Source organism: Phodopus roborovskii, unplaced genomic scaffold (genome assembly GCF_943737965.1).
Source record: "Phodopus roborovskii unplaced genomic scaffold, PHOROB, whole genome shotgun sequence".
Lineage (NCBI taxonomy): Eukaryota > Metazoa > Chordata > Mammalia > Rodentia > Cricetidae > Phodopus > Phodopus roborovskii.
The window spans coordinates 32,017,815-32,035,671 of NW_026126480.1; the positions used below are offsets into that span (position 1 = coordinate 32,017,815).

Below are 17,857 nucleotides of genomic sequence, written 5' to 3' on the forward strand. Positions count from 1 at the left end.
TGTCTATACTATCAGCCTTAGATTCTGCTCTTACTCTTACTCTTAGACAGGGCAGGAACACACTCAGGTTACTGGAAAAGAGAATTCTCATGGAAGTCATTTCCTAATGCACACACACAGCTCTAAAACTCACTGGTAGTCAGGTTCCCTGAGTCCAAGCCTGTCTGGACAGACCAGAAAGACACATCAAGACTGTGCGACCACAAACAGTCTTAACCATGGGCTAAGGGACAATCAGGTGGCCAGTATCACACTTGGCAGTTGTTCCCACCAATGTTGACTATTGTCTCTATTCTTTCACCTTTTTGAGACAGGGTCTCAGGTAGTGCACATTGGCCTACTGTAGTTGTGTACCTGATTTTGAACACCTGATCTTCTGCCCCTATCTCCCAAATGCTGGGATAGTAGGCATGTACTACCACTATACTTGGTTCCCCAGCCCTGATCCCCAGTCTTATTATGTAACCCAGGCTAGTCTCAAACTCCTAACTCTCTCCTCCCTAGTGCTAAAACTATCATGTTAGTGTCTCTCTATTCTGGAGCAATACACGCATGCATGTGCATACACACACATATATGCCAGAGTTTGCCTCTAAGAATTATCAAGTTTTCTTATAAACCACAGAATATATTTAATTCAAATTAAACACAAAACTAGAATAACATTCCATCTTTATCAAGTAGCCATTATATTGTTTTTTTTTTTTTTTTTTAAAAAAGAACAGTATATTTCTCTCCATATTCTGGCAATCCACAAGGCACGACTCACATCCAGTTTGATGAGGCGACAGAGCCAGCAGTCGCCATCAATGCTCGAGGTTCTCAGGGTTGGAGGAGACACAGACTGTATTTAATACAAAATGATTCTGCAGCTTGTCTGAAGGAACAACAGAAGCTCCCTCTGGTATGTGACAACCAAAGTCCAAGTAGCAGGAAGTAGGCAACTTGCATAATTATAATGTGTTTTATTAAATAGATAGGTGAGTCTCTTAGTCACTCCAAGTTGCTGTCTGTGTTAACAGCATGGGCAAAGGTTTCCCACACATTTCTCAGCAGTAATACTCTTTCCACTGTAGGTATTTCCTTGTTCTATCATTTTTGGCATGATTTTTGTCCTAGATAAAGCAAGCCAACTTCTTCACGACACAGGTCATCCGGCTTTGAGGATTGGCCCTTTCCCTTCTCTGTGGGCCGTGGGAGTCTAGTCCTTCGTGGTCAGACCTTCCTTCTCCCACTGAAAGCTTCTCACTGTGTGGTCTGCAGGGACAGAGGCTTGCCTGACCCAGTTCTGTTCACCAGGATGGAGGGCCAAAGGCTGGCAAGTGGCTTTCTTCACAATGCCGTACTTTCTGTGTCATTGTCTATGTCCAGCAGAATGTGGCCAGGTACTTCTTTGCTTGCCAAGTCTGAATGAATTTCAGGAAAGATGTTGCGAAGTGATTCCGAACTCCTAGAATTGGTGTCTGGACAAAAAAAAAAAAAAAAAAAAAAAAAAACCACGAAGAAACATGGTATCAGTGAGGGTAAGGTCTACGTTGTCACCAAAGGCACTGAGAAGAAAGGCTGGAAGGTCAGCCCATGCACAAACACAGTCCCTTTCTAGAGGGTTCAGTAGCCACAAGAAGTCAAGCCCTTGAGAGCCTAGACTCAGTTGCCTGCTACAGCCTACTGGTAGTCCTGAGAATCTGGGCAGCCCACAGAGATGTGACCCTTCAAATATGCCTGCTTTGAGTAAAGGAAATCCCACTCTCACCCAGATCTCTAATGCACTAACTGCGGGCTCCTGACAGCATCTATGTTGCAGGGGAAGAGTGCCCTGGTAAGAACTCACTTCTGTGGCTATGATAAAAAAGCTGTGACCTCAACCTCTACCTGGTCAAAGCATGGACTGAGCCATTCTGAGTTGCAGGACTATCCTGTGAACTGTATGACGCTGAGAATTCCTGGCTTTTACACACCAGATGCTGATGGCATACAGACTACTAACATCTACAGTGACAACCTGAAATGTCTCAGGCACTGTTAAGTGTCCCCTATGGGACGGACACACCCCTGTTGCTAACTTAAGTAGACCACCAAATCTCTAAATACTATTTCTTCTAATACTAACACACTGAAAATCTGTTTACAGGTCTCTTTATATTGACTGAAAATTCCTTTGGGAAGATGGCAAACATCCGGTTCTTAAGCCACTGCCCTTCTCCTTCCTTGCTCACAAGGCCCTTTTATTCACCACAGCTCTCTTCCAGATAACCACATGCCAGGTCCTGCTCTGCCTGCTGAGGATATAATAGTGAATGAGACAGACATGGCCTTGATGAAACCCATACATAGGTGATCCAGGACTGGTTTCTGCCCCTTCCCTGAAAGTCCTCCCGAGCCTCTGTCCCTATAGTTTTGAGCAATGGTCTACTTTCTCCTGGGGGTATATCCCTTTTCCCTCAATGACTCCTGGATCAAGAGACCATAACTGGGGGAAGTTCCTAGATTATCGAGGTGGCAAGGAGTTAAAGGGTCCAGGCACTCAGGGCCATTTCAGACAGTTCAGGTTTTATAGTAACTAGAAAAGCAACTGAATAGGTCTCAATCTCACTGTTCAGAAACACATCAAAAGCAGCCTGTGTACACAGAATTAAGGATGTCACAGACTTGTGGCTTACCCACAAAGTAGACACTATAAACTTTGCAGCTGGGTAGTTGATGAACAGATAAACTGGTGGAAACTTCTGTCCAAACCTCCCTTTCACAGCCTTAGGCAGAGAGGTAGGTAGCCATGACTCAAAGGCAGGAGCGAACAAGAAAATCATCACAAATTCAATCCCTTCCCCCATCATCCTACCATGGATGGCACTGCTAGTCCAGAGTTCACAAAGCCCGAGGAACAGACATGAGCTGGTGCAACATGCAGAACACAAAGACATGCTAACCACATTTTTTTTGCTTGTCAGTATCTCTACTCATGTGCTAGCTATTAACCCTTTCTAGAGGGCAAACTGGCTCCTCTTTTTCTCATCCATCAGAGAGGGAGGTGCCCTGGGTACCACTTTATCAAGGTGATAAGCCAGCATGAGTCAGATATGAAGCAAAGGCAGCATATCTGGGCTCTCTGAACACTACATTTCTCTACCTCCCCAAGGACTGTGTGACTCCTCCAAGAGGGTCCTAAGGAAAGGACATTATCTGAGGAGATAATGGTTGAAGTCCTGAATACCAAGTTCATTGCAGCAAAGAAAAGGGTCTCTTTAGACGACACCCACAGCCTTCTTCCCTTCTTTTTTATACATTTCTCTAGGTATGAATTTATATCTATATGTATTCAAAGAAAGGTTGGTCTATAGGTTTATTGCTTGAAGTTATTATTACAGATAATTTAAAAAATAACAACAAGAAATCCAGAGGAGAGAGGTAACGGGCCTTGGTCCCAAGGCACAGTGAAGACAGCATGATGGCCTTGGGGCCCTGAAAAATGGAAGCCATTCTTTGTTAAATGGGTATCTTTATTTGGGAGACAGGCCCTTCAAGGGGCAGGACAGGCACTCTACAGTTTATGGTATGGATCTAGAAGAATTTTCACTCCAATAATTTTGATTATTGTAGGGTATAACTCTTTTCTTAAAAAATGCTATTTTGATAATGATTTGTACAAGTATCACCCTGGAAAAGCAACACAATACAAGGGAAGCCAGCCTCAAACACCAATGCCACTGCCCAGTCTCTCTGTTCTCAGGTCTGTCAGCCCGGAGTCTTCTATCCCTTAGCAAGCTCTGGTCTGTGAGCAAGAATCAGCTTTCTGTTACTCCAGCCCAATGGTTCTCAGCCTTCCTTCCTGATGCTGCCACCCTTTAATTCCCATGCTGTAGCAACTCCCAACCATAGAACTGTTGTTGATACTTCATATCTGTAGTTTTGCTACTGCCATGGGCTGTAATGTAAATCTCTATGTTTTTCGATGGTTGTTTGGGGGTCACGACTCACAGGTTGAGAACCACTCATTGTTCTAGTTCAAGGGGAGATTATACTCAACTTCACTGTGTATCTGACCTCCTGTGAATATGCCATCTACACAGTAAACTGCAATTAGAAGTAGAAGCCCAGCAAATGTTCACTACAAGTAATGACAACACACGTAGTTGATGAAATAGTGAGTACTATGCTACTTGTGGGCAATGGCACGGGATGTAAAGGAAAATCATACTGCTGGAATAAAATTCATACAGGGCAAATGAGATCAGGGACTACACTGTCTTCAGAAAACACAATGACATTCTTTAAAGGCAGGCTATACGCAGACTTCCACACTGTAATAGAGATCTGAAAACCCCCTGACCTCTGCCTGTCTGGATCCTAGAAGACCTAGTTGGGAATGTGACATGACAATAGATAATTATCATTTGTTCACTCACTGCCTATTATGGGCTAGCTGTTAGAGCCTTTCTTATTCCATTAAATTTAATCCCTTTACCACTTGTGCCCATTATTGACACTTGACATATCAAGCAGGTTGTGCCTTCCCAAGGATGTCTCCGACTCTACAGCACATGCTCTGTTTACTACATCTCAATCCTGTTGGACAGAGGAAAAAATGCAAATGAAGGAGGCCAGCCCAGTGACTACCTGTTACAAGTCTGTGAACGCATTTAGTACTTAGAACAATGGACAGCAAGCATGGACGAGGCCAGCTCTCCTTAGTGCATGCACTATTAGTAGGAATGCAGGCAGGCAGGGTTAGGGTGACTGGTTAGTGACAGCCATTAGTGCACAAGTATGATCATAAAGTAGCAAAAATGCTTTGGCCAATCAGTTGCCTTTTCCTTACCATTAAACATTCCAATTTCAGTTCCTACTGAATATGCCAGGTCATACATCTAAATTATTTAATAAAATGCTTAAATTAGAATACTCTTTGCTAAAATCCTCCTGCTTTGCAGAATTACAATGCAAGTTGGACATTTGGAATGACTCAGAATCCTTTCCTTCTCCTGAGCTCTGATACTGAACTTTGGGGAGGGGAGTGGACTATCAAGTCAGTTTGGCAGCATGTTTTGCCCACAAGCATTCACCTTAGTCCCTTTAGCCCTACTCCAGCTCTTTACAATTAAATAACCCAAATGGGAGAGATGTTTTCGGGAATCTTCCCGAAGTTCTCCAAGCTAAAGCATGTCATAATAAAGACTGTGCTGCTCTTCCTTTTCCTTGAAAATCCTAGGCTATAATCAGAAGAGTCACTAACAACATGATTGATGCTAGGGGATTCCTAAATTCCAAATGCTGGCCTTCTGTACATTTCCAAGGGCAGGCCAGGAGAGGTTAAGATACTTTCGGTTAATGCTAAAATAATACAAAGGAAATGACTGAGACCTAGTATGAAGAAAATTTATAGTAAAGATTTAAAAAAACAGGTAACACCTTAGATCATTTAAAGGTAAAATTCACCTATCTAATTATAAAGTATAGTGAATAACAAATCAGGACAATATTTTTGGCATAAAACCACAGGTGACCATGGTATTACAGAACAGACATATCTGCAAAACATACCTGGTTTGCAGTTTCCTTTCTAGTCTAAATAAAAGGATAGGACTGAGTAAAATTTTGGTGTCTTAAGTATTAAAGTGTTGAAAGGCTCAGTCTTAACTAAAGTTGTCACTCAACTACTGGACAGCAGATGGATGCATATGTCCTCCTCCATCATTTCAACTTGAACTAAACTGTGAACACTCACAGTACATATCCTACAAAAGGCTAAGGGCTCTAATTAAAGCAACTGTACCATAAAGGAGCCTTCTGCTTGCCTAATATGTGCCCAAAGATATGTTCAGATGAGGCCCATTGTTTTAAATGCCCTATGTAGCTTAGGAAAGCAAAATGTAAGCACACAGGAATGCAATGGGGCTTAAAGGGAGTTCAGGGGAGGATTATTTGGGGGAAGTTTGGAGGGGGCTGAGAATTTTAGATATCAATTATGAAGCTCCATGCAGTTACCTTGCATTTAAAATACAAAATTAAAAATTAAAGCACAAAACACAGGGATACCCAGATTTCTGTGCTGATGATACCCTGGTCCTCTTTTGTTGGATGCTGATAAGCCAGTGACAGACGAAATGATACCAAGAAGAGCAGAACACTGGGAGAAGCTTACCCAAACAAAAGTGAAACAACATAGCATCTTACTGAGCCAGGCTTCAAACTGAGATCTTGGCTTAGGGACAGCTACCTCTTAGACTTGGGGCAAAGCTTAAAGTGCTTCTGATGGAACAAAAGGCATACTGATACACTACAGAATGGATGGCTGACTGATGGCCATGGCATGGGGTCAAATGGCCACCCTGAGCACAAAGTCAAAAAGCACATACACAGAACATGGCTAAGCAGGAGCATTTGCAGCTGCAGTTCAAGCTGCTGAGGGTTACAGACCTTAGTTCTGGAAACCTTCCCCACCTGTGAGGGCACTGGGAAGGGCATCTAGTGGGAAACAAACAGCAAATAAACCAACATGGCTTCATGCTAATCAAATAAACATCCTGCTGTCATAGGAACAGTTATTAACTACTGATAACATATGTTAAACTGAGCATTGTACTCCTGGAAAAAGATCTTTCTGTAGTTAGTTAACTATTATTTTGGACACAGTGTTAGATTGTCATCTGTTGAGGACACTTGTGAGGACTAAAGAACTAAAGGTACAGATCAGTGGCTTCTCCTAACATGCTTCCATATGGGACAACCCACAGCTAGGCTGTTGTAATTAAAAGCAAGCTGCTGTTAAGAGATGATGCACAGCCCAAATGACCATTCCTTCTCAAATTAAATAGGAAAGTCCAGTACCCACAGTAGAAATATTCTTGAAATAATTAAATAAAATGATAGTGTTTTATAGGCTATCTATAAAAACATCGTAAGAGGTAGCACTACAATATATAACCAACCCCATGCCTGGGGCAGATCCAAGGGGATGATGGGAAAATCTGTACTCATCCCTGCCAAGCCATTTGAGGCTAGCACAGTGATATGATCTGCTTGTGAGATCTGCCTTCCCGGAGCACCTGATTTAGCGTACATGGCACTTTCTACCTCTCCCGCTTCTGAAATTCTACACTTAGTATGTGCATCTTTAACTTTTAGAATAGTAAGTCCAGGAGGGCCTGGAACTTGCTTTGTAGATGAGGCTCCCGATCCTCCTGTCTCCAAGTATGGGCCACCAGGAAGGAATTCATTGTGAACTCCATGCCCATGTCGTATAATACCTTCTTCCTTGACTTAAAACACATTAGATTTTCCAGTATGTGAATGAAGACAATCTTACACCCAGAAGTAAACTGCAGGCTTTATGATCTGTGCAACCGGTATTCATCTCTGCTGTTGGCATAAAAGCAGCTGCAAACAGCTTGAAGGAGCAGGTGTGACTGAGCTCCCAACATGTATGAGCTGCACCTGGTTTAGGGGTGACTCCCCTCAAGGAAAACCTGAGGGAACACTGGGCCCCTTGCTACTCACCAGTAACAATTCTGGAGGCTGTGGGTGCTGCAAGGCTGCTATCCCCTGCGTGGGCACCAGGCGGATGCGGGGGTGGCGGCACACTAGGCCGGTTACGGGGCTTGGGCACCGGCCGCTGCCTTGGGAGGGTCCCATGCTGCTGTGTGGTCTCACTATGCGAGGGATTCTGCTTGGCCAAGGGCGGGGTGCTGGGTGGTGTGGGAGTTTGCGGTGGCGTGGGCCCCGGCTCTGGTCCCTGCTCTCCCAGCCGGGGTTGTGTAGGGGGTTGCGGTGGTGGGTGGCTGGGTGCCTGGATGGGAGGCAGGCTGCTGGAGCTGCGGCGTGTGCCCGGGGCCTGCTGCGGGGGTGGCGATGGGCTGCGTGTGTTCGGCTTTGGGGATGTTCCTGTGCCTGGAGAGCTCTGACCCCCAGGGTGGCCAGGAGGTGGGTTTCCTGGTTTTGGGGGTGCTGGGGCAGGTTTCTTCACAGCTGCATAGAAGAGTGAAAACAGGTTCAGTAAGGGGGGTGTGTGTGGCTCAGCAGGACCTCCTTGCCCCCCACTCCCACTGTGGGACTGGCTACATATATGCACAGTGGGCCTTTCCCATACATCTCATGTCCATCCCAGATGCTCACTGTGGGATTGGCTCAAAGTGGAGAATGGAAACCCAGAGCAGGCTGGTTTTTAAGCAATCACATACCTAGGAAGTGATGAACAGATTCAAACCTGTTATGCAGCCTCCTTGTTTTTTTTTTTTCCCTCTTTCCCACACTGCTTCTCTTTCTATTTACAGGGCCCGGAATCCAAGTGGCCATGGCCGCTGCTCTGCTAAACTGGCCTACAACTCTGAGCCCAGCCACTCAGAAGACCCTTTCCCCACTGAGACAACCAGTCTTCTTACAAAAGGAAAGCTCTCTGAGAAATCAGTTACACTCTGGCTGATGTAAGCATGAGATGAAGGGGAAAAAGTCTGGCCTTCTGCTCTAAGCAGTACTAACTGTAAACTCACACTGAAGGAAAACTCATGCTTGACATTTACAGTGCAGGAGACTCTGGAGAAGCAGCCTGAGAACAATGCACAGGGCGGTAGGGCCCAAGGCAGGGCTAGAGTAAAAAGGGTCTTGTCTGGGACCATGGAGGTGCTGGGATGCTGTGAGGAGATCTGGGTGCTATGGAGCCAGCTCTCTGAAAGCAGAGCTACTGCTGAGCTCAGGTAGGGAAGACTATAATCAGGACTGAAGGACAGGACAGCAGTAAGGACAAAATGGGGGCCTGTAACCACACCAGCACTGCCTAAAATATGCATTAATGTATATTCACATTTGTGGTGTGCTTTAGAAAAAGGATAGATGGATGGATGGATGGATGGATGGATAGATAGATATACGATGCCATAGGGGAGGAGAGTGGCACAAATCTGTAATCCCAGCACTCAGGAGGCTGAGGCTGGAGCACACTGAGTGTGTGAGGCTAGCCTGGGTTACACAGTGAGACCCCATCTCAATACTTGAAACGCTCCTCCTCCTCCTATGTCTTGCCTCTCCTCGTATTTTTACTTCTCTATATACATGCAGGATACACTAGTAAAGGTCAAGCTAGCATCATGTAACAAGTGTGTATCTTTGGCTAAAGCCAAAACACATACTTTGGAGTCCAGAGCCTTTTTTCTCTTCTACAACGAATGGCCTTGCATTAGGGGTGGCATCAAAGACACAGGCCAGACCTCCTGCATTCCTTTCCTGTGGCCACTGCTGGCTGTCATGGGTCACTGCAATGGTGTAGTTGGCCTTTCTGACTACACTGCCTGTGCACTAACTGCCTGTTATCTCCTCACCTCACCCCAAGCAGCTCTTCTGTTTAGCTGCCCTGATTCAGAGTTCAATTAGCTTTGTGGTGACAACATTCTGACCCTCTCCAACCTGCTCTCCTTACTTCTTACCACAGAGTCTGGATGCCTCTCACAAGTAGTCAGTCCTGCATCCCTCGTGTTCCCCATTACAGCATGGTGCCAGAGACATGTGCTTACCCTTGTATGTGAGAGTCAAGTGACAAGAGCATAGCCAGAAGGAAAGCAAGCAGAGCAGCCTGCTTGCAGTTCCTGGAGCCCTAGCAGCCCACATGCCTGAGTGTGAGCATCTCACATGTGAACACACACAGTTAAGTCACCACCCGAAGAACTGAGATCTAGTGAGAGAAGAGGTTCTCACAGTTGTCATGTATTGCTCTAAGGGCCTGCTCCTGGGCAAAGTGCTTCAACTTCTCTGGAAACATGGTGGTTCCTCTCTTCTCTTAACTCGCCTCTCCCCGGGGGCCAATATGCACACTCTCATGAGCATATACGCAAGAAGTCCAGCCAATATTACTACAGGCCAAGTGCTATGATTTCAGTTCCCCGCCTCCGGTCTGTGTGTTAGATCCTAACTCTTGGTGGCAATGTTGGGAGACAAGGCCTAGTGGGAGGCCTGAGGAGGAGCCTCACGAACGGGTTCTTGCTTTCTGGAAGGAATAGGTGCACTATGGCTGGAGTCTGGCACTCTTCCGCAGCACCCTTTCCTTCTGCTTTGCACAAGGCCCTCACCATAAGCTGAGCAGAGACAGCACCTCGTCACTCTTGGATGTCCCAGCCTCCAGGACTATAAACCCAAAGAAATCTCTTTTGTTTATAAGTTAGACAGTCTCTGTCCTAACACCCAGTTATCCTGGTGGCCCATGGGCGTGACTTCCCTGGTGTACCATGTCTACACCGTCCTCAACCCTCCTACCTGAAGGTTTTCCAATGGAAAAGGACTGTCTTTCCCTAGTCCTAATTTCAAAGAGATGTAAAAAAAAAAAAAAAAAAAAAAAAAAAAAAAAAATGCATACCCAGAAACATATGCTCCACACGTGTCCCTTGCTATGATAAATTCACTGTTTCTTGGTAACCAGAATTACAAGACACCGTGAGGTGAGGATCTTTCATACTCTGGTAAACATTGTAGGGAACATAGGACAGGTCAACATGGAATTTAACTAGCCTGACCTTGAGTAAGAGGTGTGGTTTCCTGGCACATCTTTATCGGAACATGTCACTTTCTAAACTGGTTTCTCCACTTCAGCACCATTAACAGATGGGTGGCAATTTACTTCAGAAGCCTGTACACTATGAGTGCTTACTAGCAACCCTGGCCTTTGTCCTCAAAATGGTTGTCATCTCTCTCCTTTTGTGGTAATGAGAAACAACTAAAAACATCAACAAAGGTTCAGAGTCTGGGACTGTGGTGTTTTGAATGAGAAAGGTCCCCACAGGCTCCTGTGTTTGACTGCTTAGTCACCAGTTAGTGGAACTGTTTGAAGGACTGGGAGGCGTGGCCTTATTGGAGAAGGTGTGTCATTGGCAGTGGATTTTGAGGTTTCAAAAGCCCACCCCAGGCCGTGTGTGTGTGTGTGTGTGTGTGTGTGTGTGTGTGTGTGTGTGTGTGTGTGTCTGTCTGTCTGTCTGTCTGTCTATCTGTCTGCTGCCTGTAAATCAGGATGTAAAACTCTCAGCCATTGCTCCGGCACCATGGCCCATCTGCTCCCTGCTATGATAACCATGGACTAACCCTTTGAAACTTAAGCATGCCCTCAAGTCAATGCTTTCTCCTGTAAGAACTGCCTCGATCATGGTGTCACCGCACAGTAACGATATGTGCCTGTGGTAGAGATGGGGTTTGGAGACATGGCTTCTGTTTGAAAGCAACAACCCTGGCTGCTGGGTTGAGGAGGGCAAAGAAGACAGGTGGGAGCTGTTTAGATTATGTTACTCCAAAACCAGAAAACCCTGAGCCATGTAGCTCTGGCTCACAAAGCTAAGTAGCCGAAGTTTCGGTGGCTCCCAAACACAGCAAGGCTTAGAACACCAAATCCCTAGAAACTCAGGAGAGACTGCAGAACTCTTTCTGCAGTTAAGTTTTACAGTTCCTGCATTTTTTTTTTTTCCCCAATGTTTTTTCCTCTTTAATGACTGATTTTCCTGCCTGTTATTTGGTAACAGTCATGAAAAAGGTTTCTCAGGGCTTTTACAACAGAGTCCTTGCAGTAACTGCAGGAAGTTCTTCCACCCCCCCTCCCCACCCACCCACACAAGGAGTGCAGATCACTTACCTCGACGCAGAGTGTGAGGGCTGGGACCAGCTGCACTGAGAGGTGTGCCCACTGAGAGCTGATGGGAGCTGCCACCTGCCTGGGCCTGGCTTGGGCCTGTGGTCACCTGGGTGTTGTTTCTTCCTGGTGCAGGGACAGCTGCAGACACAGAGTCTTTGGGTTTTGGAGGACTGAGAGAAGTAAAGGTAAAGTTAGATGTCAGACATTCCCTGGTGTAAAAGCTAAACACTCCATAAAATACAGTTGTTCCTTGGGATGGGATTTAGAGGTGGGAAGTTCCAGGACTTCTTACAGATACCAAAAGTCAAGGATACTCAAGCCTTGTATGGAAAATGGCATTAAAACCTAACTGTCAGCACCTTTCTGTGTACTTTAACTCTTCTATTTTTGGTTGTCAGCCTAGCCTTTAACAGCTGAGCCATCTCTCCAGCCCAAGTTAACTCTCATAATAACCAATACAGTAGAAGAGCTATAGGCTGTATTGTCTGGAGAATGGCAAACAAAAAGTGTTCGATACAGTGGTTTTTGTTTTTAAGATGTGTATGTGCATGTATGTGTGTGCGCGCCCGCTTGCCAAATGTGTGCAGGTACTCAGAGATGCTAGAAGACTACAGTTACAGGTAGTTGCAAGCCTGTGGGTCCTGGGAACTGAACTCTTATTCTTTGGAAGAGCAACAAATAAATTTTTTTTCACCACTAAGCCTTCTTTTCAGACCTATAGAAACAGTTTTGAAATATTATCTGAACCACAGTCAGCTGGATCTGTGGATACCCAGGGAGATGAGGGTTATTTGAAATTTTAAATAGTCTGCACTGGGCTAGTAAGCTGATATTTACTCATAGACTAGACATTTTGAGATTCCCTGCAATAGACTAAGTTTCAGCTACTCTGTCACAGAAATTAAGGCCAGTCATTTCAGAGCATCCACAGGAAACCTTGAGTTCTGTTTTGCATGTACTTAAACTGGGCATTATTTTATGAAAATAAGCCTTGGGGATTTTTGCTAGCTATTGTACAAAATGAACACTGACTAACAAGGGCTTAACTAGCATCAGTTATCTGGACTGGGAGGAGAGAAACTCTGAGCAGCTGCTCGATGACTCAGTCTAAAGCTGACGGCAGCAGGAAAGGAGCATTGCAATTCAGGCTTCCTACTTCTTGGTTCACAACTTTCTATACCAAATATTACAATTGTTTTGTCAAGGCCACCAAAGGGCAGATGTGAAGTGTGCACAAAAACATCTCAAGCATAAAAAAACAAAAAGAGACATTCCAAAAGGTTGACATTCCCTTCCTCTTTCTGCAGTGCAGACTAACTACTTTCTTAAATATTTAGCTTTGGTTAAACAAACTGAATGTCATGAGGAAATGAAGATGTGTGCATTTGCCTATACTCTCTGACACAAACAAACAAAAAAATATTCACCCTAAAACCAAGCCACAGATGGAAGAGTGGTCACTAACAAGCCAGCACAGTACCTACAGCACATGCATGAAGCCTGGCCCTGGCCAAGGGCAAAGCTTGAGAGTTCTTGACTGAAGATGAACTCCCCCAGCTGATGAGAATCGAGGACTCGGGAATGCACAGAGTCCAGCTATGGTAACAGAGTAAGAGTCCAACTTGTGCTTCTCTTTCTCTCTGATGTCTTCTCCCACACCACAGTAAGTGCTCTGCCCTGAGCTATATCCTCAGCCCCGTGTTTTAGTTTTTACTTTGAGACAAAGTCACTGTTGCCCAGACAGGATCTGAACTTATGATCCTCCCAAGTAACTGGGACTATAGGCCACTTTATCATATTCCTATTTTAACAACAGCTTCACTTCCCTCAACCAAAAACATGCAATGAGAGTTCTCCAAGAAAAATTCATCTGAACATGGTAAACTATGCCTGGGTAAATAGGTTTTGTTTTGTGCACATTTACTTTACCTCATATGTGATCACATGGCACTGAGTAGATGGCCAAAGATGAGGATTAAAACAATGACAATTAAAACTTTGGCACTCTTTGGATGGCTCATCTTCTACAGAGCCATGGGTTCTGAACCAGAGAAAACCGTGGCCTCTCCCTGGTCAGCACACAGAACTGGATGATACCAACAGAATGAAAATCTCCAATCCGAAGGTGTCTCCTCTTAAAGGTGACCTATTGTGAAGCCAAACTCCCAGTGGCAAGTCAAAGGATCAAGTGACTGACCCATGTGTCAGCTCCCTGTTAAATTGAAGGTCCTGAGTAGTGGAGGGATTCTTAGTCACCATTGTGCTATTGGCCTGGTACAACAGCAGCTACTTGGTCAATCTGTACAAATGAATGAGCGAATGGATGACAAATGCCAAGAATACTGTGACTCAAATAGCTCACTGCTTTCAAATGCTTCCTAGGTAGCACACTGAACAATAACAGGCAAATTACACATGAACACCGACAGTTACACACCGAAGAGGCTAAGCACACCATTAGACACCTGTTAGTCTCTACTTTCCAGCATCAAAGCATACAAACAAGTGTTGCTTTCGTCTGAAAACAGAAAAGCAAACAAGCAATTTGCGGTCTTTTCTCCCCACTAATCAAGGCATGAAAGCAAATCTTTGCCACTATATTCTTTGGGCATGGCTACCACACCAAAGACTGCTACCTGGAAGAAGGCAGGGGCATCTAGCCTTGACTGCCAGCAGAAGTGGGCTCCTTACCTGCTGTCACCCGGGCTCAGCCCCTGCTCCAATATGCCTGCAGAAGAGGGGACAGGCCCACCCCCTGAGCTGCTGTCAGACCTAGAGCTCTGAGAAGGAGCCTCTGGGCCTGCTGGAGCCAAGGCGTTGCCATCTGTGGGCGGGAGAGGCGGCTGGAAAGCAGGGGATATGTGCTTTCTAGTTAGAGTGCCACCCCGCCGGTGGGCCTGGAAGTCCATAAGCTTCACACCAAAGCTACACAGAGAGAAGAAATAGTCAACACACCACACAAGCCAACCAAAGAGACAGAAGCCCGCTGGTTCTCATAGGTTAAAACCACAAATGGGACAGCCGCCCACGTTGCCCCAGCATGCAGTTAAATGGCAAGGTTGTGTCAGTGGTCGTCCCAGTAACCAAAGTGAGTGTTTGGATCTGGCTTTAAACCTTAGGAAAGCCAGCACCTCACACTGATCAGGTTGGTGTGTGCAGCTGAAAGCAAACAAGCAAGCCTCATGTTGAGAGACACGGTGTCCTGTGATGGATTCCCATCTCAAACCTGTGTGTGGAGAGGAGAGGGAAGCCAAGCCCAGAAGCATACTAGTGCTGGCACGGGAAATGGAAGCATTCAATGTGTGCATGAGGACACAGCTGAAAGCTACATATGACTGAAAAAAATAGTTGTTTTTGGGAGGGTAGCATCTGGACAATGGGGCAGAAGGAAAACACTCTTCATTTTAGTGCATGGACTTTAAAACCTTTTTTTTTTTTTTTTTTAAGTTTGGAAAATTAAAAGATACTGGGCTCCATTAACTGATATTTATTGGAGAACAGACAGAGCAGACAGCTGAGAATGGTGTGTCATGGGCTAGTGAGACTTATCACATGTTGTAACTTAAATTCAGGGAACTAACTGTTCTAATAGGCTACCAGGGAACAATGGTAAGGCCCTGAATGATGCTCAGGTATCTGAACTCAATTATAAAGGATGATGGTAAATTTCAGAGTGAGAGATTGGGGGGTGGGGATGCCTTCAACAAGAGAAGCCTACTGTGAGACAACAAGAAGCCTGGCAACCCTGTCACATGTATGAAGACAGTGTGTTGCTCCACACAGTGCTTCTGTGGAGCTACTGTAAGTTGCTACCATTTTCCTCACACAGGGATGAGTTGCCCTCTAAAGGCAAGGATCAGACATGGTCTAAAATAGCACTGAATATCTCATAAATTGCTCATAGACAATAGGATGGAAACATGTTGCCTCTAAATTTAAAACATACATTTCCTCCCTCCAGAACTGTCAAATTCTGGGGCTTCTCCAGTAAAATGCTGAATCAGCAGTTAGCAAATATACCAAGGCCAAGTTATGCCAAAAACTGTTTCTTCACAGCTTACTGGGAAATGTGGTTGTCCTTATAAGATCCTCAGCCAAAATCACATGTGTTAATGATGCTTTTCTCATATCCTAACACTCAAATACATTTAGGTGGGTTAGTATGTGTGACACCATTCCATTGTGGGGCATATAATGGCATTAAGTAAAGCCTGATGCACAAGGCATGGATATTAGTAGACAATCTAACCCTCATCCACCTTTGTGGTCAGATTAATGTCTGTAGAGACTGACAGTGGTTTCTGAATTATCTAGAATCTGTAAGGCAGGATTACACAGGGGGCCTTTAAGCCAGTACCAGATCCATGGGTCAAATGTCCTCCTACATGATACCTACTACTTCTGAGGAAGTGACTAACTCTACACATACCTCTCCTTCTTCACCAAGTCCCCTTCCATCACCGCCATGCTGGCTGGTCGCTTCCTCTCCAGGGTCCCCGAGTCAGAGTCATTTCCAGTGTGGGTTGAGTGATTAGAATTTGGGGTAACAAGAGGAACAAATGCTTCTGACACATTGAATTCTATCTCTGTCATAAGAGAAATAAATAAATGTGAGAACGAGAGCCTCCATAATCCACAAGGGCAGCTCAAGCACTTTCATCTGATGAATGGATCCTGACCCCCATGGGAGGCAAGCCAAGAAAAGCCAGCTGAGCACACAGCTCTACTGCTCTTAAGAGAACTCCAAGAATTCAGAAAGGGACAAGGAGCATGGAGAACTTACTGAATCATTTAAAAAGTGACAGAAATATTTGATATAAAATAGAAATGAAAGGCATCATCAAAGGCTCATTGTTTATAGCTCTTTTCTTTTTAAGAATCACTTTCTTGAAGGAAATCACAGGCAGCACGTCAATCTTCATTTTCCTGCCCACCTTCACTAAACATCAGCAATGAATGATTCTCCAGGACAGGAAGACAGAAGAGAAGAACTGAACCCAACCTGACTTCACAAACCAGCTCCAACTAGCTCTAGCCTTGCTGCTTTATTTTATATCTTTGCACAAAGCAAACAACTATGTAGACAGAGTCAGGAAGAAAACCTGTTCTAAGGGACGGCCTCTGTGTAGTCAGCTTCACTCCTGAAAACAGATCCTGGCTCCTTTTTCCCAGCACCGAGTTCATCAAACATTTCACTCCCCAACATCCTAATTTGTTAAGTTTATCTGTTGATGTGGCTGCCTTCTCAGGGAACCTATGTTTTTTCAGAGAAGACATGCAATCATAGCAACTATTGAGCACTTAATATATACTATATAGATATGGTTTTCTGTTTGTTCGGTTTTGTTTTTTTGAGACAGGGTTTCTCTGTAGCTTGGAAGCCTGTCCTGGAACTAACTCTATATGCCAGGCTGGCCTTGAACTCACAGAGATCTGCCTGCCTCTGCCTCCTGAGTGTTGGGATTAAAGCCCAGCCCTGAATATGTTTTAATGAAGCTAAGGGAATGGAAAATAATATTAATTATCATTATATCAAAATAAAAATGGACATTAATGAAACTTAAAGTGAAGTGTGAAAAAGTGAAACCAATTACATAATCATTAACATGTTTTCTTCTTTCAAAAAATGTGGTATACTACTATTACATAGCTTTAGCAATCTATGAGCCAGGAACCAGGATTACCTCCAGGGAAGAACCAATCTGCATGCTGGATGATAGGTTCAATCACCGCGACCACGTGGACAGAAGTGGCAGCTGCTATTTCAGCCAGTGTTCTGCAAGGAAGTTCACACAATTAAATTTCTGCAAGCTGCCAGGGCATCTCAAAGATTACTTATGTATAAGATATTTACATACAGATACAAAAATTAAACCCACAGGCCCTATCCCATGAGTGCCTGTAATGGCCCAAGAGGAAAAATTATCCAACTACTATCAATCCTTTCCCAGCAGAGTGGTAACCACCACCATGTCCACGCATGGCCACGAGGGCAGTGACACCAGGGTTTCAAGCTGATTGAAATAGGACTTGCATTTCCACACTGCAACAGTAGCGCACATACATACATACATACATACATACATACATACATACATACACACACACACACACACACACACACACACACACACACACACACACAGAGTACAAACACGTATCTAACTATTCACCATACAGGGGCTGCTAAGCTGTTTGACTGCTCAGGAGTGGAGGCTCTCTTAGGACAGGGACAATGTCTCCTCTGTCTCTTTGTCTCCT

The 17,857-nt window shown here is 44.8% G+C and overlaps 1 protein-coding gene across 7 annotated transcripts in view; it reads right to left on the bottom strand.

The window, feature by feature from the left end:
- Positions 1-607: 607 nt before the first annotated feature.
- The window catches only part of Arhgap17 (Rho GTPase activating protein 17), an 80,391-nt gene continuing 63,141 nt past the window's right edge, over positions 608-17,857 (bottom strand). For 2 of the 7 annotated variants that reach the window (XM_051192888.1, XM_051192891.1), the window contains exons 15-20: positions 17,281-17,372; positions 16,026-16,182; positions 14,288-14,521; positions 11,597-11,766; positions 7,495-7,962; positions 608-1,463 (exon numbers count right to left, since the gene is read on the bottom strand). In XM_051192888.1, the coding sequence (XP_051048845.1) occupies positions 1,333-1,463; positions 7,495-7,962; positions 11,597-11,766; positions 14,288-14,521; positions 16,026-16,182; positions 17,281-17,372 (1,252 nt within the window). In that variant the 3' untranslated portion in view covers positions 608-1,332. Of the gene's footprint in view, positions 1,464-4,816; positions 4,866-6,414; positions 6,463-7,494; positions 7,963-11,596; positions 11,767-14,287; positions 14,522-16,025; positions 16,183-17,280; positions 17,373-17,857 lie in introns of all 7 variants that reach the window. The other 5 variants (XR_007835022.1, XR_007835023.1, XM_051192890.1 and 2 more) reach the window with 5 other exon arrangements.